This window comes from Electrophorus electricus, chromosome 14, assembly GCF_041902795.1.
Source record: "Electrophorus electricus isolate QZ-2024a chromosome 14, ASM4190279v1, whole genome shotgun sequence".
Taxonomy (NCBI): Eukaryota; Metazoa; Chordata; class Actinopteri; order Gymnotiformes; family Gymnotidae; genus Electrophorus; species Electrophorus electricus.
In genome coordinates, this window is record NC_137510.1 from 7,142,675 (window position 1) to 7,166,397 (window position 23,723).

General features: G+C 37.4%; 2 protein-coding genes across 15 annotated transcripts in view; both read left to right on the forward strand.

The window, feature by feature from the left end:
- Window positions 1-557: 557 nt before the first annotated feature.
- Window positions 558-9,577, forward strand: abcd4 (ATP-binding cassette, sub-family D (ALD), member 4). Of its 5 annotated transcripts, none has more exons than XM_027016954.3 (19): window positions 558-961; window positions 1,216-1,334; window positions 1,693-1,820; window positions 2,425-2,564; window positions 2,689-2,805; window positions 3,093-3,218; window positions 3,527-3,577; window positions 3,909-4,003; window positions 4,656-4,777; window positions 5,214-5,305; window positions 6,056-6,145; window positions 6,285-6,484; window positions 7,188-7,279; window positions 7,507-7,543; window positions 7,626-7,675; window positions 7,856-7,908; window positions 8,006-8,082; window positions 8,226-8,341; window positions 8,876-9,577. In XM_027016954.3, exons 1-19 carry the CDS (start codon window positions 930-932, stop codon window positions 8,942-8,944), a joined length of 1,806 nt encoding a protein of 601 aa, XP_026872755.1. In that variant the 5' UTR covers window positions 558-929; the 3' UTR covers window positions 8,945-9,577. The 5 variants fall into 5 exon arrangements, with proteins under 5 accessions (XP_026872755.1, XP_026872756.1, XP_026872757.1 ...); XM_027016955.3 differs by having other exon boundaries at window positions 1,278-1,334; XM_027016956.3 differs by lacking the exon at window positions 558-961 and having other exon boundaries at window positions 1,698-1,820.
- A 1,923-nt stretch (window positions 9,578-11,500) lies between these two features.
- Window positions 11,501-23,723, forward strand: part of obscnb (obscurin, cytoskeletal calmodulin and titin-interacting RhoGEF b) — a 98,763-nt gene continuing 86,540 nt past the window's right edge. For 9 of the 10 annotated variants that reach the window (XM_081695857.1, XM_081695860.1, XM_081695863.1 and 6 more), the window contains exons 1-10: window positions 11,502-11,710; window positions 13,497-14,598; window positions 17,685-17,954; window positions 18,204-18,464; window positions 18,926-19,231; window positions 19,352-19,618; window positions 20,071-20,177; window positions 21,264-21,432; window positions 22,022-22,297; window positions 22,709-22,984. In XM_081695857.1, the coding sequence (XP_081551983.1) occupies window positions 13,506-14,598; window positions 17,685-17,954; window positions 18,204-18,464; window positions 18,926-19,231; window positions 19,352-19,618; window positions 20,071-20,177; window positions 21,264-21,432; window positions 22,022-22,297; window positions 22,709-22,984 (3,025 nt within the window). In that variant the 5' untranslated portion in view covers window positions 11,502-11,710; window positions 13,497-13,505. Of the gene's footprint in view, window positions 11,711-13,496; window positions 14,599-17,684; window positions 17,955-18,203; window positions 18,465-18,925; window positions 19,232-19,351; window positions 19,619-20,070; window positions 20,178-21,263; window positions 21,433-22,021; window positions 22,298-22,708; window positions 22,985-23,723 lie in introns of all 10 variants that reach the window. The other variant, XM_081695858.1, reaches the window with a different exon arrangement.

The window sequence follows — 23,723 nt, forward strand, 5'->3', positions numbered from 1 at the left end:
ACAGTGAGGTCAGAACATCTGACATATACACCTGATATATACATTTGATTTATACAGTGAGGTCTGATGTATACATATGTAAAATATTGTGTGTGTGTGTGTGTGTGTGTGTGTGTGTGTGTGTGTATATATATATATATATATATATATATATAGAGAGAGAGAGAGAGAGAGAGAGAGAGAGAGAGAGAGAGAGAGAGAGAGAGAGAGAGAGAGACAGAGACAGAGACAGAGAGATACAGAGATATTCAAAATTGTAGTGAAGTACACATTTCCAGGGAAACAGGACATTTCAGACATCTCAGACATATATACTCCTCCCATATAAATTTGCAGGTGACCAGCTCATATTCCTGGAATAAGAATAAGTTCCTTATATGGTTATATATATGGTTCCTGCCACTTGGTCATATATACTGTAATTTATTTTATATATAGTATATATGTATATAGTATATATGTATATTCTCTAATTGTATAATACGCATCATTAGTATCCAGTCCAGCAGAGGGCAGTAGAAAGCCTTAGAGTGCTCTTAGCGCTTTAGTGCTTCACAGTAAAAGAACTTGGGCTAACAGTTTCGCAAAACATGTCTAGCTGGGTGTTTTGTTTGTTTTGTTTTTTGTTTTTTTTTCATTTTGAAATGACATTCCTTATAATTAATACTACCGGTGATGAAACACACTGGGAGGGCCGATGCTAATTTATGTATGGTCGAACATGCGTTTATCAGTGAGAGTGTTTGGGGGAAATTGTTTGCCTGTTGTCACATGCTATGTCAGACTTTAGACTTAAAACGCATTGGCTAACTACCTAACCTAAAAGTATTCATAGCTTGTGACCGTCTAGTTCTGTTGTAGTTTTGGTGTGACCATTCATCTCGCAGTATAAAAGTTCTTTAATTAATTACTTCCTCCGAGTCGATGCAATGCGGCCGCTGGAAAATTCCGCTCTGAAAAGGTAACATTAGATTCTAATTATGCCGATTCATCTGCCTGTAAATGCCTGCTAGCTGTGACACTACCCATGAAGGGATGCGAATAAACCATTATCATTTAAGCTGTTATCCTTTCTTTTGAATACATATGTGATACTTGAAAGTGTTCGACATACACATTCAGCTTTCATAGAACAGCAGATATTATATGTATGTAGCGTTAATAAAGATGTTCGCTGTGGTTTCCTCATTTGAATTTGAATTTATATAATTTCAGACCAAAGTTGGACTGGACGTTTCTGCAAAGACTCTACAAAATTCTCAAAATTCTTTTCCCAGATTGGTGCAGTCAGAATGTGCTAATGTTTGGAACCCTCCTTGGAGTCACTCTTTTAGGTAAAAAAAACAAACAAACTTTTTTCACCCTACAAATGTGATGTTTAAAAACTTATTTCTGAAGTTTATGGAGAGGTAGCATACACGTGAAAATCCAGTGTCACCTGAAAAAGTGTTCTCTTAAGTGATATTAAAATAGAACTGTATCAGAAATCCTTGCTTCATGTTATGTGGAGTTTTATTTTTATATGATCAGTCGCCATCTGGGTTTGTTGGTAATTTAGTATATTTTTATTTACTTGATGTATTTCTTTTTAGCAGCTATTTCACGTGAAATTGTAATGTCATATATTAAAACTTAGAAACTGAGGTACTGTCAGTTATTGTGTTTACAGCACCTCTTAATTGAAAATGTTAGTTCAGATGGTGATCTATCAAGTGGGGCTTATTCCAAGCCAGTTCTATGGTGTCCTGTCTGAGAAGAATCATAACAAGTTTCAAGAACTTATAGTGTTTGCTGTTCTGCTCATTCTGCTCAACTCTGCTGTGAGTTCATCTGCTTGTCACTCTATGGCTCTGTGTTTTTGAAATACAAATTCATGGGATTAGATGTTATTATATTACCATAATGTATTAAAAATATCTGAGTGAGATTTTTGTTGAATTGCATATCAGTGAGGACATTATATAATGTGTATTATTAGTAACTGAGATCAATCAACAACGCAATGGCTTTGAGTCAGTTGGTTGTTTCACTGCGCAATCACATTTCAGAAGAATTTCTGAGGAGCTGTCTCCTAAATGTCAAATAAATTAGTTTTTTCTAATATCTAGTCTGATACTTTTAATTTTTAACTTAACCTTTGTACTACTATTTGTATTATAGTATATCAACTCATGATAATACCATGGCAACTTTCACAATAGATGAAATGATAAATGATAAGGAAAGTTGATTTGAGCATTATAAGATTTCTGATAGATTCTTCCTTAATGATACATAGAGGCATCAAATAATGTAATGGTCCAAAATTAAGCTTAGTTTTACCCATGAAAATGTCATTGCAATTTTTTTTCCTGTTGTTGCAAAGCTAACCACAACACACCCAACCACACACACAGATGCTAAATTATAAATGTATATTTTCAGCTAAAAAGTGTGGAGCAGTATATCTGCAGTCTCCTGTATGTGAGCTGGAGGACATCTCTAACAGAGGACCTTCATAGAGACTATTTCTGGGGACGGGTCTACTATACTGTCAATGTGCTCCGGAAGGACATAGATAATCCGTAATGTGCCTTTGACACAGCCATGTAAGTCTATTAGGAGTCTGGTAGGTCTTTCTGCATTCAAACGTTTGTGTGTTTTTTGTGTGTCTGTGTGTGTACGCATGCACACACTTCTGTCACACAGAGACCAGCGGATCAGTCAGGATACAGAGAGACTGTGTAAGCAGTTGAGCACAATCACAAGTAGGATCATCATATCTCCCTTCACTGTCTCCTACTACACCTACCAGTGCTATAACAGGTGCCTTAATAGTTGCCTTAACACTACCTTCACAACGATGTCAGTCATTGCAAACTTGGTAATGAATATAATACCTTTATATCATGAATTTTCTAAAGATTCTCAGTCTTCTTGTCCATGACTTTCCATGGATGTTTAAAAACTGCTAAAAAAAAAAAAGAAGCTCACTGTACATTAGAAAAGGAGCTCCAGTTTCTTTACATTGGCATGTAGTTAGGGCAGTGGCTGAAAAGCAATAGGTTTTTTCAGAGCATAATGTGTGTTCTGTTCACTCTCTGGACCTCCAGCACGGGTTGGATTGGACTCCTCAGTATCTTTGGCTACTTTGTACTTGGCACCATTGTCAACAAGATCCTGATGGGGCCCATTGTGTCAACTCTCATTGAACAAGAAAAGCTGGAAGGAGACTTCAGGTAGTCATCACTTGTGTTCAAAGAATCTTTCAAGGAAAACCCAGTTTTTATATTACTTAAATATATTTTGGATTAGTTAGTACTATAATCTTGTTGCATTAGTAAAGTATTTAGAGCAAACTTCAATCCTCAGAGGCTGAATTCAGGCAAATCCATTCTCACATTCTTTGTCTCTTTAATTTCTAGTGCAAAAAACTTGATTGATATATATTCATTCATAAAGCATTGTCTGTGTTGAGGCATAATCAGTTTGTCCAGCAGGGGCAATAATGGATTTCTCTTGCTTTGTATGGTTTGTATGTCTGCAGATTCAAGCACATGCAGATTCGCATGAATGCAGAATCAGTAGCCTTCTACAGGTCAGTGTGTCCTGGTCCATCACAGGCCCTTGTGTTTTCTCTTTCTCTTTCTCTTTCTCTTTCTCTTTCTCTTTCTCTTTCTCTTTCTCTTTCTCTGTCTGTATTTATGTGTGTGTGTGTGTGTGTGTGTGTGTGTGTGTGTGTGTGTGTATGCAGGTTATTGAGACTGGAACATGTGGCTTGCCACATAAAAAATATCAACTGTATAGACTAAGTAATGTAAAGAGTTGTCAAATTGTATTATTCAATATATATGTTTTGTTTTTGTTTTTTTTCAACGTCAGATAGTAGTTAATAGCAGTTAGGTACAAAGCCTGTTTTTGATGTTTAGAGCAGGAAAGGTGGAACACATGCGGACAGATTGGAGACTGCACAACCTCTTACACACTCAGAAGAATCTGATGAACAGAGAGCTCTGGCTCTATAGTAAGTCCAGAGCTCTTAATATACATAGCTTTACTGCCATCTGTGTAACGCATGTATGTTTGGAGTGCTCGGCTTTGTGTATGTAATGCCTATGTGTTTGGATTATTCTGCTTTCTATATGTAATGACCCTGTGTTTGGATTGTGTTGCTTTCTGCATGTGTTCTCCATGTGTTGGAATACTCTGTTCTCTGTGTTTAACACCTGTATGTTAAGAGTGCTCTGTTTTCTTCATGTAATGCCATTGTGTTTGGAGTGCTGTTTTCTATGTGTAAGGCCGGTGTGTTGGACAATTCTGATTTCAATATGTAATGCCCATGTGATTGGAGTGCTATGCTTTTGGTTTGACTTTGGTCAGTTGGTGCAGTCATTCTGTGTGATGTCATGGGCATCTCCTCCACACTCCTTTTGAATTATGTCTACTGCAGTTCTCTGTCCCACACCACTGATTTTATCTCTTCTGAAATGTAACTGAGGTGAACACGTTTAACTACTCTAGCTATAATGCTTATGTTGCTATTATGCTATTAACTATGTAATAGCTTCAGTGCTTGCACACTGTATGCTTGGGTTTGCCCTCAGTGGTGTAAGTGTCTTACATTCAATCCTTTTTCCAAAGCTTTCTTGGTTAACTCTGCCTCTTTTGGCTTGCAGTGGGAGTGAACATTTTCGACTATCTGGGAAGCATCCTCAGCTATATTGTCATAGCCATCCCCATCTTTGTGGGCGTGTATGACGGGATGACCCCAGGCGAGCTCAGTGCTCTAGTCAGCAAGGTCAGAATAGTGTTGGAAGCACAAAAGCACAGTGCAAAAAAACATCCTTTCAGATAAGCCATTATTCAAGTGCTTTGATCTACTTGATTTCTATGGAATAGTTCAATAAACTACAGTCATCACCCACTTTTTATTAAATATTCATTTGTTTATTTATTAGAAACACTATGTTGGTCTACGAAGACCATAGTTGGAGGATGGCTAACATAATTTGTCAGTCAGTGTCACTGCTGTGTTGAGAATTGGTCTACCACTCAAGCAGTCAGCAGTGGTCTTGCTAAAAGATGCAATGTGTAATTTTACATCTATAAAATGCATCTGCCTGAAAGAAAAGAAAATAATGCAATCATTTAAAAATAGTTTTAAACCAAACTGATTGTCATTCAATTCTTTTACTTAAATGTTTATGCTTATTGCTTTGTTTGCCCCCCCCCAGAATGCCTTTGTCTGCATATACCTGATTAACTGTTTCACCCAACTCATAGACCTCTCCACCACCATCTCAGATATTGCAGGATACACACACAGGTAAGTAAGATGATGCAGTAATACTTTATTTCACAGTTCCCTTATAGCATAAGGAGCAATATAATTAACATTTACCAATTACAGAATAAAAAAAATGATATTATTCTAAATATTATACCACTTACATCACAAGTATGTAAAAACATCTGAATTCCACAACTTATTTGTAATAATTTTTTGTAATTAATCATTTGTGAAACATTTACAGTAACCATCACTTTAATATGACACAAATAATTTGACAGATATGACTTTGAGATGACAGTGTATGGTACACAGATGATTCCTCATCATCTGTGTACCATAGGTAAAATTTCTACACTGACTTTAAACTTTACTTTAGTAAAGAAAAAAAACCAAACACCCCAAACCATGTCCTCATCTTTAATATTAACCTCTGGTCATTTTTCAGTTTACTTGTAAGCATGTAGTTATACACACTTACATGTTTATAACAAAGTAACAATTTGTTCAATATTTCATTATGCATTAAGCTGTAATAAAGGGTGCTATAAAATAAGCTAAAGAACTGTTATGTGACTTTGTATGCTTCACATCCACCTTTTCATAGGTGGATATTGCTCCGATTCCATTTTGAATGTGAAGATGGCTAATGTAGCAATAGCTTTATAGGAGTTAATGTTGTTTAGTTGTTGCTGGTTATACTTAGCAAAAAAGAAGAATAACCATAGTCTTTGATGAATAGTTATCCACTTCAAGTGAAATATTTAATGTTTTGGTTTGTTACAGGATTGGAGAACTAAGGGAAGTGATGAATGATATTGGCAGGAAACAGTGTGATTATGACCTTATACTGAGGGATACAAGTGATTTTGACAGGTATGAAATAATCAGGTGTGTGTGTGTGTGTGTGTGTGTATAGGTGTTTCTGAGTGCATTTGTCTGCAGGGCCTGCAATATGCTACAATAGCGTTTGTCTCTAAAGACCCCATAAAGGCTTCCCCCTTCTTTGTAATAGCCACAGGGATATGGGGAGCAGTGACACTGCCTTTGTGCTGGATGGACTGTCCTTTAAGTCTCCAGTCTCAAATGAGCTGCTGGTCAAAGACCTGAGCCTCAGGATCTACCAGGGTACCCACCTGCTTCTGGTGGGCAACACCGGCACGGGGAAGACCTCACTCCTCAGGGTCCTCAACCACCTGTGGGAACCTTCAGGCGGTGAGAGAAAGGGACAAAAATCAGGCAGAGGGTGGAAGGAGAGTGCTATTAAAGAGCAAAGCTGTCCAGCTTGTATCCCTCAGTTATACTGTCCCCTTGAGACAATTTTATCTTGAAATAGATGTTCATCAGGTTTTGTGAATACCTGACGCAGGGTTTCCAAAAATATACCAAAAGGGTAATGAAGAATATTAGCCAAGGAGCATGTGGATACAGTTTATCTCACCAGCAGTGGTGATGCACTAGAAACTCAATATCAGGAAGATTTTATAGTACAGATTAATTAACACCAGGTTTATTTTATATTTCTTAATTTCCTGTATTGTTAAATCCATTGTGTCCACTTTGCCACAGATGAGAAAATTATGATCAATTCAAGTCAAGTCAAATTTATATAGTGCTTTTTACAACAGATGTCACAAAGCAGCTTTACAAATGTCAGAGTTCAAATCAGTTGTATCCTTAGAAGGTGAGGTATACTTAACTTCTCTGGAGGTGGAGAGCTTCAATACTTGTAGCGTTCCTCATTCTTGCCAAGCTGAGACTATTTTACAGCACGTTAGGCACCTAACTGCAACATGCAATCACAGAATTAAACATTATTAACATGTTATGTGAAACATTGTGATACATATCACAATTGTTATAATTTCACAATTTTCATAGTACAGACAACATAGTACACACTGCCTTATCACTGTAGGTTCTTTTGAGATGACCACGTGTTTCGGGCCGAGAGGCGTCCTCTTCCTACCCCAGAAGCCTTATCTAACTGATGGTTCCCTCCGTGAACAGGTTAGATGCTCCTCCCTAGTCACCAAAAAACATCCAACTTAGGATGCTATTCAAAACTCACTAAGAAGATTCCAACTTTTTGTATCCAACAAAGGAAGACTAAAGAGGAATTCCAGAAATAGTTAAATACATTAAATAATAAATATGAATTATGAGAATTAATACAGCTAGGCAATCAGTTGTTTATATAGGAGACCTTACTGATGCAACTGTTGGTGAATCTATAGGTGATCTACCCTTTGAAGGACATATATCCAGCAGCAGGTATTATGCAATTTTATTTGAATATTCTTTAATATGACTACCTAAACTGGAAGGTTTAGGCTAATGTTTGGTTGTTCCACAGGCTCTGTTGATGATGAGAGAATTCTGCAATACCTGGAACTGGCTGGCGTGGTAAGATCATTGGTCTTGATTTTCTGGAGTTTGATTTAAAAACAAATTTTTAATTTTTTGTGCTAGATTTACATTTGATTCTGTCTTTGTCATAAATATGCTGTTTCAATGTTTTTGCCATGGTTTTGCAGATATACAAAACTGTTGTGATGAGTTGAAGTTTGTTTTGCTCTGTTCCAGTCCAGTCTGCTAAAGAGAACAGGCGGGCTGGATGAGAAAGTGAACTGGAACTGGTGAGCTACAGTGGCCTGATCACTCTGTTAATTTATATTTTTAATGCAAATGTATTAATTACAAGTTTTGAAAGATTTCTTTCTCCTCTTATCACAGGTATGATGTTTTATCACCAGGAGAGATGCAGAGACTATGTTTTGCTAGGTTGTTCTACTTACAACCAAAATATGCAGGTCAGTAATACTCAGTACATGTAAAATTGACTTTTCCAATAAAACTAGTGTAATGTGGCCTTCAGAAATATGGAAACAAATCTTTCTGTGGCCTCTGTTGTCATGCCGATCACTGCTGTTGATTTCCATGGTGCTGGAGCCAGTGTTAGATGAAGTGAGCAGTGCTCTGAGTGAGGAAGCAGAGGACCAGCTGTACAGGGCATGTAAGCAGCTGGGCATGACCCTGATCAGCCTGGGCCATCGCAGCACTCTACACAAGGTAGCCAGCTCACTCTTTCCTCCACTCCTCAACTTGTGCACCCACTTTTTCATCACCATCTGCTTTTTAAGTGAAATGATTTTAAAGCGCCTAATGTTTTACAGAGGTAGTTGGTATTTAGTAGCTCTTGGCTTCCCATCCTTAACTATATATAGCAAACATGGGCAGTGATGTCTTAAGACATATTACTGAGAATATTACTGTTTTTTTTCTTTACTGTTTCAGAGTATACTGGCTTCATTTAATTATTACATTTACCTTGACCTAGAAATGTATATCACTGTCCTAATACAAAATGGTAACCATTAATCATTATAGTTTTGACTATATTAATATAGTAATATATTAATATTATTATTAATATAATATATTTATATATTTTGTTTGTTCTGTAATTCTACATTTATTCACCAAAAAGGTTTTTTTCTCAGGTATCTATGTTAAGACAAAGTATGAAGAATACATATTGCTATAATGTATTGCATGTTTGAATTATTGAATTGTTATTAATTACATGATTGTACATTTTTATAGTATCATGATGTCATGCTTCAACTGTGTGGAGATGGTCGTTGGGAACTCACCAAGTTAAAAATGGACTGAATATCCAGAATGACTCAGCCAGAATGAAGGATATTTCATCACGTTAGATGAAATGCTTTGTTGGAGCAGTCTGAAGCCTGATGTTTTCAGCATGTTATCTGCTAATATATTTTTACTTATGATTACTTGCAGTGTATCACTTTGCAAATCGATTTTTCTATTTAATAAAATCAAGACGACCCAAGTAAGGCTCATGTTTCCAAGTGTGCAAATAAAAATGTCATTGAAAACCTGGAGAAGACAGAAAAAAAAATTGTGTACTGTTTTGAACTAATCCTTATGAAACTTTCATAATTACTTTTAGGGACTACTCAGTAAACTAAATAGATAGGTGCATACATACATAGTTTTTAAGTAATAATAACAAATGCTTTGTTGGCTTAGCAAAAAAATCTTTAAAATCTTATGGACAATAAAAACTTGGGTGAGCTGTGCTCTGGGTGGACTGGATGTCAACAAAATAGGTTGGATATATACTGAGTATTCTGGCTAAATCTAATATTTTGAGAATTTTTACAGTTTATTTTATAATTTGCACCTTTTGTACCTTTTTTGTCTAATGCTCATTCTTATTTATCTACTGTAAATTCCTAGATTTCCCCAGGAAGAATAATAAAAAGCTATCATATCTTACTTGCATTCATTTTCTAAATGGCTTAAATCCAATTCATAGGCAGAGGGCAGAGCCTATCCCAGCAGCACAGGGTGCAAGGTACCAATCCATCACAGGCCCACACACCCAAGCCAATTTTGAGACATCAATCAACCACACCTACATTAATTCTCATGTTTGGATAGCAGGAGAAAACCCCTATAGGCACAGAGAATGCGCAAACTCCAGAGGCATCATTAGAATAACTTCAGGTATAGAACCTATTTGGCTTACAGGCTGGGTGAGGTTTACTAAATCAGTACATCTAGCTCATGGACCTTATGTGAGGCACCCATGAATTAGACCACTAATGAATTAAAAATAAATAGATAATAGAAGCATGCATTTTTTTCATATAATATGAGAACAATATATTGTATGCTTTTTTTTATTCCTTAGCTTGTCAGATGGGGGCAGCAATCTTGGGAATATGAAAAGAAAGTTTATCAGGCAGATGCTGAAAAGATTTATAGCTGCTGTGTTCTTGATTTAAAACATCAAAGTAACTCAGAATACACTTGCTAGGTTTATTGAATAAATGCAATGTCACAAAAGCAGTAAATTATTACCATAGACCATGATACACGCATTTTAGGAAACAGTGTGCTGGCATTTTTATGGTAAGACTATGAAATATTGAAATATGTAAATATCAGTATATGAAATATATGAAATATATACTAAAGTATTGTAACTGTAAATAAGATATTTTTAAATTCCAATCATAGGTTTACACATGGCATTTTTATAATTTTCTTAGTGAGGCCAAGTATTAGTGGATTAGTATTATTAGTTTATTTCACATTTGCTGATAAATTGGATGGATGGATGGATGTTGTATGACCCTTGTAAATTAGTTGTTAACTGATAAATCTTTACAAGTATCTGAAGTTTTTTCAATGTTCATATGGCTTCAGAGTAATTTATTATGGTCATCCAAACATGATCATCCAAGCAACTTGATGTGGCGCTTGCTGTAGAAAAAGTGTCAATTACTCCAACATTAGTTCAAAAAAATAAACTAAGTTGCAAATAAGGGCAGTTTTTAAACTCAGTTCAGTCACCTTGCCAACAGTAGAGGTCTAGAGCAAGAGCATCCCACTGCTTGAGTTTCGTGCTGTTTTAAATATGAACCAAACCAACCTGCTGCTGTCAATCAAATGGGTGACTGGAGCTGCAGCCCTAGCAAAGTCCCTCTTGCCTTATCCTGACAACACAGCCTGTAGCCTCTACAGTCCATTTAATTTCCATTGCCTTGTTTATACAGAAGGTATATTCAATATTTATTTAAAGTTGATATAAAGATGAAATGACGTGAATGAATGTATAATCAGTTTTTGTCTTTAATTTGATTTTAATTAACTTGAGGCATCTAAACTTTACAAGTTTGAACTTTAAAAAGGTTTTTTGTTTGTTTGTTTGTTTTCTCATTCCCTCAACATCATTGCAGGTCCAGAGTGTAGTTACTCGTGCCAACAGCAGTGCCCATTACCTTTAGTAGGCCTCTGATGCACTTTAGGCCCTTTTCCTAGTAGCTTATGTCTTTTCAGCAATGTTTAAATGTTTAGTAATGTTCAGTAAAACATAAGGTTATCTGAGGTGCTAGCAATATTTTGCATTCATCATTTGGTGTTGAACAGCTATAAACTGTGTGACATAACAGGTTTGCTGTCTGTGGTTTACCTTTTAAAAACTTTAAAAAAAAAGCAAAAAACATCTGCTTATAATTGAGGTCTTGTACACTTTCTAGTTTACCGCATATTGTCTAGCTTGCACCTTTTTCCTTTTTATGCTGTAACCGTTACAACTAACAACTAGCGACCTATGAAGGGACAGGTTTATTTTAGACAGGAGGCAGGACCGATGTGAGCACGTCAGCAATTTGTCATTCTGAAGGACCGCGGAGAAAAAAGAAAATTGTGTAAGCCGACTGAGCGGGAGACTGAGGGAGTCCTCGTCATTCGAAACGGAATTCTACGTTTCTTCACTGATGTTCAGATTTTTATTCAAAAGCGGATAAAAAAAATTAACCGTTTTTCTTTTGGATAGACAGAAACTGATAGAGCTTGCATCTCAAGTCTACGTGATATGAACTGAAATAAACCTGCGGAAAGGTAATAAAGTTTCCCTGCACAATCCCTGTGTCTAAAAATAAGTTCAGAAGAGTAATGTGACTTCAACTTCTGTGTTGTTTGGTATGAACTTAACTGTTAAATAGTATTTTAAAAGAAACTACCTATATAAATTAGATAATTAATAGCTCAATTAAGCTTATAGGCTGCGGGCCCCAACGACGTATAGACGACAAATGCACGTAAACGCTACATTTTAAAACTACATTTTATAAATTTTGGGAAATGCGCATTGTTCCAAGGTATGACCTATCAAGCAGCTGATCGCAGCCTGTTTCTACAAATGGCAATACACTGAGACGAGGCCCAACAGCTGAGGCTATTTTGAGACCACCATGTCTAGGCAGTGTGACGTTAAAGACGGCAAATGTCAAATATAAAACGGACTGAAAAATCGAATCAAAACTGTTGTTATTGTTATTCTTTTTTACACTTATATCTCAGTTAATAATGGTCTGCAACTCATTTGTATAATTCCTGGGGGATTTATTTGTTAGATATGCAGTTATTAGTAGATGAGTTGTTATTACTTTTTTAATTTACTGTTATAGGCCTGTATAGTTGCTACTCTTGTTCTTTAATATGGAAACTTCTGGGGATATTGCTCACTTGACATTTGTAGATGATGATTGGTTTGGTTTGGTTGATAGAAATGTTTGAAGGGGTGTGGTTGAATATATGATTTGCATCAAGTTTGAGGAAAACAGCAGATGAAAACAATGACTTGAAGCTACATGTTTGAGTATTCCAAATTTCCCTCAATATTCCTGCTTTTCCAAATTAGACTTGCTGCTTAAACAAATGAGTGAGTCATTTAGAAAACTTCATCACACATTATGATAAGCAATAACGAGGCTAAAACAAAAGTCTCATTTTCTGGCAACTCATTTATTAATAGGTGTATATAATGGTATTTATTGTAACTCATAGTAATTAATTGTACTTGCATTGTTGATCTTTAGTTCTCATTCAAGCACAATATTATTAACTAACTAAATCATATAGATGAATATGAAAATAATAAGTGTTATGGAATTGGACAGGTTTTATTGGTAGAGAATGTCATTAACAAAGGTTCTTGATGTGCCTAAATGTTTTATTCAGTCATTTTCATTTTATGTGTCTGTTCTACTGTCAAAACTGTGCAATTTTGAAAGTTGGTGTACATACAAAAGTGATATATACACTGAGGCATCATTGCCAACCTTTTAGTCACATTTAGTCTTAACCATCTCTCTTACATGTTCTGCCTTAAACTGGGTTGTTTACACATGGGTTTCTTTGTTTGAGATTCTCTAGTTGCAGCAGTGAGAAGGCTTTAGAAGACCTCATGGGTCAAACTACAGGATATAAAAGAGATTAGTTGAAAAGTTAGTAAATAAGTAGTTACTCTTAATGAAACACTGACACCAGTATGAAGTAACTTACTTAATAGTAGATAACCTCACAAACCTAATGTTCCTACAAAAAGGACACTGTAGATTTAGCTCACAAACTAGCTTATCTAGTGTTTAGTGCATTAAAATAATGCATTCAGGTAAGATAACTATTTTTAAATGGTTTTTAGAGTTCCTGAAGTTAAGTAGATGCATTAATCCATTGTTTTTTCCAGGTTCATAAAATTAGTCATCCTCATTAGCTAGTTTCTTCAGCATTTAGATTTTAGCTTATAGTTAGCTGTTTAGCTTCTAGAACTATAGAGTTGTAAATATAAATGTATAAAAGTATCTTTTCTTTAATGCCTGTGCCATGTTGTTTGTCTCTGCAGGAGCCAGAGATGGACCAGAATCTTTTTGGTGGGGCCCCTCGGTTCCTGACCCGACCCAAAGCCTTCTCCCTCAGCGTGGGTCGAGATGCTACCCTCAGCTGCACTGTTGTAGGAAACCCTGTTCCTGCTGTCACCTGGGAGAAAGAGAAGCTGAATATCTCCACAGGAGGGCGCTTCAAAACAGTGGAGGATGGGGATGTGTATCGGCTCACCATCTACGATCTGACACTGGAGGACAGCGGGCAGTATTTGTGCCGTGCCAGGAATAACGTGGGAGAGGCTTACGCAGCTGTAACGCTAAAGGTAGGCCTTCCGGCAAAGGTGGTTGATCGAGCCCCCATGTTCACGGCAAAGCCTATCTCCACCCGTGTTGGATTGGGGGGAGAAGTTACCTTCTTTTGTCGAGTGGCGGCCCACCCTGATCCCCACTTTGAGTGGGAGAAGGATGGCCGATATCTAGGTGAGACTAACCGAATCAAGATGACTGCAGACTGTGAGTCCAGCTCTCTGCACATTCAGAGTGTCAGGAATATGGATGCGGGAACCTACACCTGCCGTGTCCAGAACTCCATTGGTCGTGCTCAGGCTGCTGCTGCTCTGGCAGTGGATGTACAGGATACACGACTGCTCAATGTTGACAAGAGTACCTCCCTCCTCTCGCATATGCAGAAACGTAAGGAGGAGATGAGCAAGGACATCTCCTTCTACCGACTGGCAGACAGTTCTTCCATTACCTCCACATCTTTCTCTAAGACTGGGGAAGATTTCAACATTTTGGGGCTTGTCTCCAGTCAGGAACAGCATGTATCAGCATTTACTGGTAAGCTGCCCAAAGGCATCTTCACCAGAACATGCATGGTAACAGAGGGCAAGCATGCCAAGCTCAGTTGCTTTGTCACTGGCCACCCCAAACCCCAAATCATCTGGAGGAAGGATGGATTGAATATCATCGAAGGCCGCAGACATGTCATGTATGAGGACCAAGCAGAGAATTTCATTCTCAAAGTCCTCTACTGCAAACAGAGTGATAACGGCCTCTACACCTGCAATGCTTCCAACATGGCTGGGCAAACCTACAGTGCTGTGCTGGTAACTGTAAAAGGTAAGCCATTTAATTTGCAGTCTACATAAATATATATTTTTTTAGAAAATAATATGCCTATTGTATTGATATAGTCTGCATATCTAAAGTGTTGTCTTTGTAAATAGAAATGGTTTACCTACAGAGTTTTGCACTGGGCTGCTAACTGCTTGCAATCACTGACCAGAAAAGAACCATATTCTTTCACTGCACTCTTATGCATATAAAGGACATTGGATTGAGAGTCTGAGGTAGCCTTTAAGTTTTGGCAGAAGGAAGACTCACCAAGCTACATACTTAAGAAACTAGAGTTCATTAACCACCATTGTAACTTTGTTTGGAACCAAGTTAACATTTAATAAGACTTATAAAATAATAAAGAAATCACAATGTGGGTTTGGGTGAAAAAGGGGGTTATAAAAACAGAAAAGACCTGGATGCTCACACTGGTGTGGCAATGCGTATGTGATGCTGCAAAGCAAAACCTGTTAGGATGCATGGCATTATGAAAGAAAATCTGTATACTAATACCATATATAAAAAATTATTAAAAAATACAAATATAAAAAAATTAAGCTGATGAATAATCATCCTGCAACTATTCTGTGCAATACTGATGTTTAGAATCAACTCATGCAATTTAACTTTTTGTTGCAATGATATTGACAATGTCCAGAATGTTCTTAAAGTACATGACAGTACAGCATCACCTACTATAAAGGTTTTTCGCCTTTATTCTCTTTGACCTCCTGCAGTTTTAGTCCGGTACCCTGTTTTAGTAAGAGTAGCCCAGTAAGATATTTATGTCTTTTTATGCATTTATGTATGTTACTGTATGGATGTCAACAAATTAGTTTTTTTCTTATTTTCATTTTTTTGTCTGTGTCAGCTTTTAGTTCTAATAGTGTTTTAGAACTAATGTTCTCATAGTGTTGTCATCTGTTTTCACAGTGTTAGGTTTTGGTGTTATCTCTGAAAACAGGAACGTTGCTCTTTTTCCTCATAGATGGCGTTTTTATGAATGATATGATTTTATTTCTTGGAGCAGTGGTTCACTTTTGAAGCTCAATCAGAATGTTACTGGAATACTAAGATTTTTTGTTTTGTTTTGACATACTAAAAACCTTACAGTGTGTACATACTAGGTGTTATGTAGAGGTGTTAAGTGTTGAAATGACATTTAACTGACATTCGTATGCCTATATCAACTCCCCCCATAAACACATAATTAGATCAGGCACAAATCATTATAAGGGTTGGCACTAGGCCGAGGCCCTCTCCAGCCACCAGAGGGAGGCCGCGAGTCAGGCACACTACTAATCAGGCTTGATGACAAACAGCTTGGCTAGATCTATATAAGCCCAGTGACTCAGGCAGTCAGTGCTGTGTCTTTGCTAAAGTTTTGAGCCAAGCTCCTAGCCGGTAACGTTTGGGTATTGAGGTCTGTGAGCCCTTGTGCCACACCTCTCTTCTGCTCTGCGAGGGTGTCTGTGTTTTTTACACGTCCCCTCCCCTCTCCAGATTTCCCTCTCAAGTCTGTCTCTCTCTCCCAAGGCTCCCTTTAGCCATTAAAGTTCCTCCCTGTTTTCTGGTTTTGTTTGGGAAGTTTTAGTTTGGTTTTCCCCAGTGCATCGGGGCTCCCATTCTTCCCGTTGCGTCCTTTGTTCTCCCTTTTAGTTTTTCCTCTCGTTTTGTCGTCCTCCATCCTTTTAAGCGCGATATACGTGCAGGTCATTTTGATGGCCACCGCAGTCCAGCGGGAGTTTGTTTGCCTCGCAGCAAAGGGGCCGGGGTCCAACTCCCCACCTGTTGTTGTTGTTGTTGTTGTTGTCCCCCCCCCCCCCAACTTCTTTGGTTTTACCTGTTCTTAAATCTAACTGTTTTGCACACGGGCCTACCATTATTAAAACGTGGTAGCTCACCCAGTAGGCTGTTGGTGCCTTCACCTATCTGACCTAGGTTTGAGCCCCATTACAATCATAGATTGAGGCTAACTAGTATAGATATAGGAATTATAACAAAAGTATTTCAAATTAATATATTTGCTGCCTGTTTTGACAGACATGCCTTATTTTCTTTTAGTTTTCTTCACAATAATGTCATTCAAAGATTTGATCCATGCTTTGACATAATCTGAACCCTTTGATTTTTAGATTGTCTTTCCATTTTTTTTTGTCTTTTTCAAGACTATGTACTCCAATCCCTATTAAACAGACCATAAACATTTTGCTGTTTACCTCATAAATGAATATATCTGTTTTGATTCCAAATGAACATTTTAAAGTGTTATTTGTTAGAAATAAAAAGCTGGTTTGGGGGCTCCAAGGCTTTGTCACTAGGAATTGGACCATAAACATTTAGCTGTTCATGTTTTAAAGCAAACTTTTAAGCACATATTCCAGCATAGTCACATCATAGTAGAATTCTGGCATTGCTCACATAGCAGCTGTTTTTGCAGGTGTTGAGTCACCCCCAGTAATTTAGAATAGGTAATAGCAACTCCAGTCAGGCCTCAGTGCTTGTAATTTTCCGAGTAAACATTGAAAAGTGTATCATAACAGTTCATGGTCAGACTAATATTTCAGTGACCGAGAAGTATCAGCAAGATCAACATATAGGCTCAAAAAAAGGTTTGACTGAAAATTATGTGCATTTGGTTATAGCTGTTCTAGCAGTTTCAGTTCCTTAACTTCAATTATGATGCAGTAAGCAAGTTGTGTAAAGGTCACAGAAACTCACTCCTCAAGCAAATGCCAGCCAGAAGTCCCAGCCACTGGGGGCCTGTGATGATTTACCAACATGGTGCTCATCACAACTGTTTCAAATGCTCTGTAAAGTTGTCAAATGAGTATAACCTTGATAAGTAGATCAAAGAATATTTTGTCATTTTAAATTTAAAGTTAAAATAATTTTAAATCCTGAGAAATTAGCTGACCAATAAGATCCAGAAAATCCTTATACAAAACTTTTTCCATAATCAATGTTTGGCATCCTAAATATAAACATGCAGTATTAAGGTATTTGTCACACATTTTGTGTATATAAAAGCACACTTTGAAACATTTGTTAAATATCACTGTGCAATTTTGCTGCGTTTTGTGCTCCAGAGCCAAAGGTGCCTTTTAAAAGGAAGCTGCAGGACGTGGAAGTGAAGGAGAAAGAGTCGGCCCTGCTGCACTGTGAGGTCCCTATGGCAGCTATGCAAACAAGCTGGTTCATGGAAGAGACGCGCCTGCGGCAGAACGCAAAGTACCGCATGGACGAGGAGGGCACACTGCGCCGCCTTACCATCCACAACGTCACGACCAACGACGATGCTGTCTACATCTGCGAGATGGAGGAGGGAAGCCGCACCGTGGCTGAGCTCACTGTTCTGGGTATAGTGATGGGAGGAGATTTGCTTTGATATATCCCTAAAAATCTGGCTCTATCATGGGCAGGTGGTTTTGTTTCTCTCTTTTGGGCTGCATTTGCCCATCAGCTAGTTCTGAGAGGTTATGACTGTAGTTCTTGTGGAATATCAGCCATCTGGTGCAGCACACCATTCATTAATTCAGTTGCTCTGTCACAGGGTAAAATTTTACAATGTAAAGTGTAATGTTTACAGTGTTTGTCTCCATTTTCAGGCAACATCACCAAGAAGCTACCAAGGAGGACAGTTGTGCCTGTGAGCGACACAGTGATCTTCTGTGTAGAGCTGGAGCAACCTGTGGATGATGCTTTTTGGACCAGGAATGGAGAGAAACTGAAGGAGGATTCCAGGATCACCACTGGCCGCACACTCAACCAGTACACCCTTACCATCCATGACTGCACCGCAGAGGACTCGGGCGAGGTGGCTTTTGTTGCTGGAGACTGTAAGACCTCCACTCGATTTACTGTTACTGGTGAGACAATATTAATGTCAGAAACATAATTTCCATTGACATTTCTTACAACCCATACAACATGAATTAGATTTATATTTGCACATTTAGTAGATGCGTTTTCCTGCTGAGAACTGAGAGTTACTGCTGTCCACAGTAACTATTGGTAATACTACTATATTATTGTATAATATATAGTATTATTATAGTAATAAAAATACTATACTAGTAAATATAAGTATTGTTGCTAACATCGAGATTTTCATTTGTGCATTTGTGGATTATTTAAGACATTTCAGAACATTATCAAACAATGAATTTCGGAGGCTTCTGTCCTGTAGAAAATGAATAGCATTCTAATTTCTGCATGCAGTTGTAAACGCAAAATATAGGGCGATACTATGGGCAGTATCCCTCTTACCAGTGTGCAGTCTCAGTGTATAGCTTTGGCCTGATCATGTAGGTCATGTTTTGTATCTCAGCACCAAGAAAGCATCCCCCAGACCCCCCAGTGAACCCAACAACATGTAACAAGACCGACACCTCCATCACACTACACTGGTCACGGCCGGATAGCGAGCGACCTGTGCCCATCAATGGTTATGTTGTGGAGAAGAGGAAGGTGGGCACTCCAACCTGGGTTAGAGCCACGGACACAGAAACCGTGTCTAACAGTGAATGTACCATCAACAATATCACCGAGGAAGGCAGCTACCAATTCCATATTTCAGCGGTCAACGACTTTGGTCAAAGTGCATATCTGGAGGTCCCTGGAACATTTTACCTTGGTGAGTGGACTGAATAGTACATGCATTATTCTTCCTACCATTATTGCAAAGGGCATTATGAACATGAAACGTAGATGTAAGATTCTGTTTGTAATGCATATGCTGTATCTCTTTGCTCAGAACCCACAGGATCAATAAAGAGAGGACTGTTAAACTGCAGTACCCTCTGTGGTGAGGAAGCCACTTTCTCTGTGGAGTTGTCTGCTGTGTGCTCTGGCATTTGGACCCTAAATGGCCAATTAATCCGGAGTGGGGCAGAGTACCTCATCACTCGTAGTAAGACCACCCACACACTTGTCATCCGAGAGGTCACCACCGCACTTGATGGCGCCCAGGTCAAATTTGTGGGTGGAGGATCAGAGAGCATCTGCAATCTCAGTGTAAAGCGTAAGAACATGTAACTCATTGTGGGGTGGGGCTTTGGCAGTCACATAGTGTCTTCTTTACAGGCCTAGCAGGCCTAAGGCTTTCTAGTGACTTTTCTCTTCACCTATCTAGAGAATCGAGAGTTGCTGTTCATTAAACAGTATTAAACAGTATTGATCTCTGTTCGGTAAACACCTAAACAGTACTGCTATCCAGAGTCTTACTGCTTGGCCATGGCTAATTAATTGTTGCTTCTGAACATGATTCTGTTCCTGTTGTTTTTCATGAAGTAATGCCCGCATATATTCCAGATTTAAATGTCATAGCATAACCAGATTAGCATCTTGAGAATTACTATTAAGTGCTAAATTGAAGGTCTATGTGTAAAGAGTCATTCTTTAGAAATTCTCTAAATATGTGCATATAATAAGCCTTTACACTTTCTTCATGATTTCATTGTTTTACCATTTTAGGTGCTCCTGCTCATTTTACCAAAAAATTTTCAAATACAGAGGTGTTTACATTCATTGCTCACTCATCTGCCCAGCTGCACACAGAAGTGTCAGATGCCAGCATCCAGGTGAGAATTTATGTTGCCTTTTGTTTATAAAAGACTATGTGCCTCAAAAGTGAGAAATCTGCAGCAATTTAATTGTCTAAATATACATTGCATCATTAATTTGGACATATGGGTCAAATCTAAGCTCCATGTCTTTTGTGCTGTCAGTTTCAAATTAGCATTTTTGTTCCAGAGCTGGAACACTGGGATAATAGAGTAATCTTATTGTAGGCAAATAAAATGGAGATTTTCTACTAACATTGCTGCAAGCATTATTTTTGGTTGGTTTTGACAGTTTTGCTGCCCTATAAAAATGTTCATACTAATCCTGTAGTGTGAATGTTAAAAGATTTAGTAATTGTTAAAAGAAATCCTGTTTGGTCAATCTTGGTCACAAACCCTACCTTGAATCTCATTTATAAATAGCTTTCCCAATCTCCAGTCTGTATTTTGTCATATTTATAAGAGTGCCATTAGCAGGCAATCACTTAACTGGTTAATCACATAAAACCAAAAAATAATTGCCACATTGTATTTATGACTACTTTAGTCATAACCATTACTTATTTACTAGACTCTGCACCCACAGCTTGTATAATAAGACTACATAAAACCAGACTTCCAGTAATGAAAATATGTACTCATAAATGTTTTGTTTTGCTATACTACTCCATTTATAATAAATTGAAATTAAACATTTTTCAATACAGAGATAAAAGTAACTAAATTTATTTTTTAATGATTTGTTATTGTTTGTTTATTATTATTATTATTATTATTTTTACACGATTTTAAACAAAAAGTGAACAAAAATATATCTGCTTCCAAATTGGACACCTAATGGAAGTTAGGTCATTTATGCCTGTGTTATTTAAGCCTAATTACTGGAAGTGGGAATAGAGGGCACAGTAAGTGATCCAGAAACTGCTCTTGAAATGCCACCTGGGGGTTGAAATTGTTGTTTTTTAAATAAATATATTTTAAAGTACAGAAAATGCCCAATTGTTTCCTGCAATTGCGTTGGGAAAATTTCAAATTACAAAACAAAAATGACAAAGTTTTAATTTCAGAACTTTTTAGAACTAACAAATTTATTGTGGGCCATAGGTCTCCTGGCTGAAGAATGGCAAGGAACTGAGGATGGGCAAGAAGTATGAGGCTTCAAGTGTGGATCGTAAACGCATCTTGACAATTCACAATGTGACCAGTGATGATGCAGGGATTTATGAATGTGTGTGTAATGGTGATAGGATGTCCATCCAGCTTGCTCTCAAAGGTAATTTAAGAATATATTATTAGTGGACACACAAGTTTCATGAAATCATTCAAGATTTACCTGCTCTGAAATCCTTATCTTCAGTGCATTCCCATACATGCCCAATTACACTCAAGCACATGCATGTTCAAATGGAATACTCACTTGTGAGACTTCATTCTGAGAAATGGACGCACTATTAGTTATGGGTTCATTTATATTTGATATTGTGATATATTTCATAAGTGTTTACACATTTCTACATTTCTTTTACATTTGATTAACTGATTTATTATCATTGCAAAACTTGTTGAAATGTTTGTAAATTATTTGGTTAAACACTTGTAATTACAGAGGATCATACTTTTTGTATAAGAAACATAGTTGAGCACTGTATGGCTTTTCTATGAAATATATAATAATAAGAATAAGAAGAAGAAAAGAAGTTTGATTTATGTAGTGCCTTTCTCAAACACAACATCCTATAAAACTCTTCTTTAAATCATCCCGTTTTTACCCCACACAACTCTTTTTTTAAATAATTTCATGGGAATCTAAAGGCAAATTTTCAGAATAGTTGTTTGTTAATGCCCCCTTTTTCCTTTTACAGATGAGCCAGCTAAGTTTGTGAACAAGTCGAGAACTCAGCCCCAAGAGGTTTCTCCTGTTATGGGTGATGTGTTGCTGAGCTGTGAGGTGGCATCCCCCAGAACTACTGTTGTGTGGAAGAAAGAGCACAAAGAGATTGCAGAGGACAAGCGAACGACCCTTGTGTCCCAAGGGACGCAGAGAAAGGTGGTTATCAAAGGAGCCAAGCAGAGCGATGAGGGACGCTATTCATGTGAGACGACAGTGGACAAGATCACATTCCAGGTCAAAATAAAAGGTAAAATTAGTGCTAATTAGTCTGATAATAAAAACACAAATGAAAAGAACTAATCTGATATGTCAAAAACACTGCAGACCCATATGTGGATTAATACTAAGGCTGACAAACTAACAATGAACACACAGTTAACAGTGCAAATAGGGTCATATAAGTGCAAAAAGAGCAGTTTTGCAGGGCATGGTGGTTTTTATATATTTTTTATCTTAAAGTGTCTAATTTTGTCTTAAACAGATTATTTCACATTTTCCAACACCAACAAAACACTCATATCCAAAACATGTGTCCTATGCTGTGTCTATGTATAACAGTTCAGAAACTTTGTGTCTTGTTTTTATTGCTTCACCCAGTGATAATTTTTTATTGCCTCACCCAATGTGCCCAGTGATCATTTGATAATTCTTCCTCCAGAAACTCAAGCAGCCTTCACCAACAAGAACTCCTATCAGAAGGAAGTGAGGGTATCTGTCTCTCAGAAAGCCACACTGAGCTGTGAAGTTTCTGACTCCAAGACTGAGGTGAAATGGTATAAAAATGGCAAGCAGCTGAGCTCTAGCAAGACTGTCCACATGGAGGCACAAGGCAAAAGTCGTCAATTGGTGTTGGACAGTGTGGAGAAGAAGGATGCTGGAGAATACACCTGTGAAGTGGGGAATGAGAAGATGGTCTATAAGATTCATGTGGCAGGTATGAAAAGTCTCTGCTGTAGTTTGTTTAAGTTCAACTTTATAGATGTTTTTTAATTAAATTTTATTACATTTTTAATGAAACCAGGAAAGGGCTATTCCCCTAATGCCATCAACATTTTTGACCCTGGTCAGAAGCCAACAACAGGTCATTAACTGCCTTAATTAGTGCTGTTTCCGTACTGTGATTAGGCCTAAACCCTGATTGAAAGACTTCATGTATCCGGTTCTGATTCAGATGAGTTTAGCTGTTGAGATACAGCTTTTTCTAGGATCTTGAAAATAAATGAAAGATTTGAGATTGTCAGTTTGACATCTGAACTTTAATTACATTTTAATCCCTTTACTCTTAAGAAAGATGATCCATTACCACTTTTTTTTTTTTTTTTTTTTTTTTTTTTTAACCGATTTGTACCCTGAGCAACCTAGCTAGCGAGTAAAAGCTATCAAGAGAACAAAAGTCTGTCTTGGGGTAAAATATTCTATGTTAAATTTCTTTTTATGGATCACATGCTCTCAAACAAATCAGGTATCCCGATGACACCAAGATTACATCTTGTAGAATCATCAGTTAATTCCAGATATATCAAAATCGACATTATAACAGGCAACTGTGATAATAACAACAGGAGAACTTGAAGCTAGTAAGTGCTAGGCTTGTAAGTTATTTTACACTGATGTCTATAAAGTCTAGCTACAGAACATGTCATTGCTTATTAAGCCTATAGATTCTTCCTGAT

Coding starts and splice junctions, on each gene's coding strand:
- abcd4 (XM_027016954.3), top strand. CDS start 930: ATGCGGCCGCTGGAAAATTCCGCTCTGAAAAG. Junction 2,565..2,688: donor CGGAAGGACATAGATAATCC/GTAATGTGCCTT, acceptor TCTGTCACACAG/AGACCAGCGGATCAGTCAGG. Junction 2,806..3,092: donor ACCTACCAGTGCTATAACAG/GTGCCTTAATAG, acceptor CTGGACCTCCAG/CACGGGTTGGATTGGACTCC.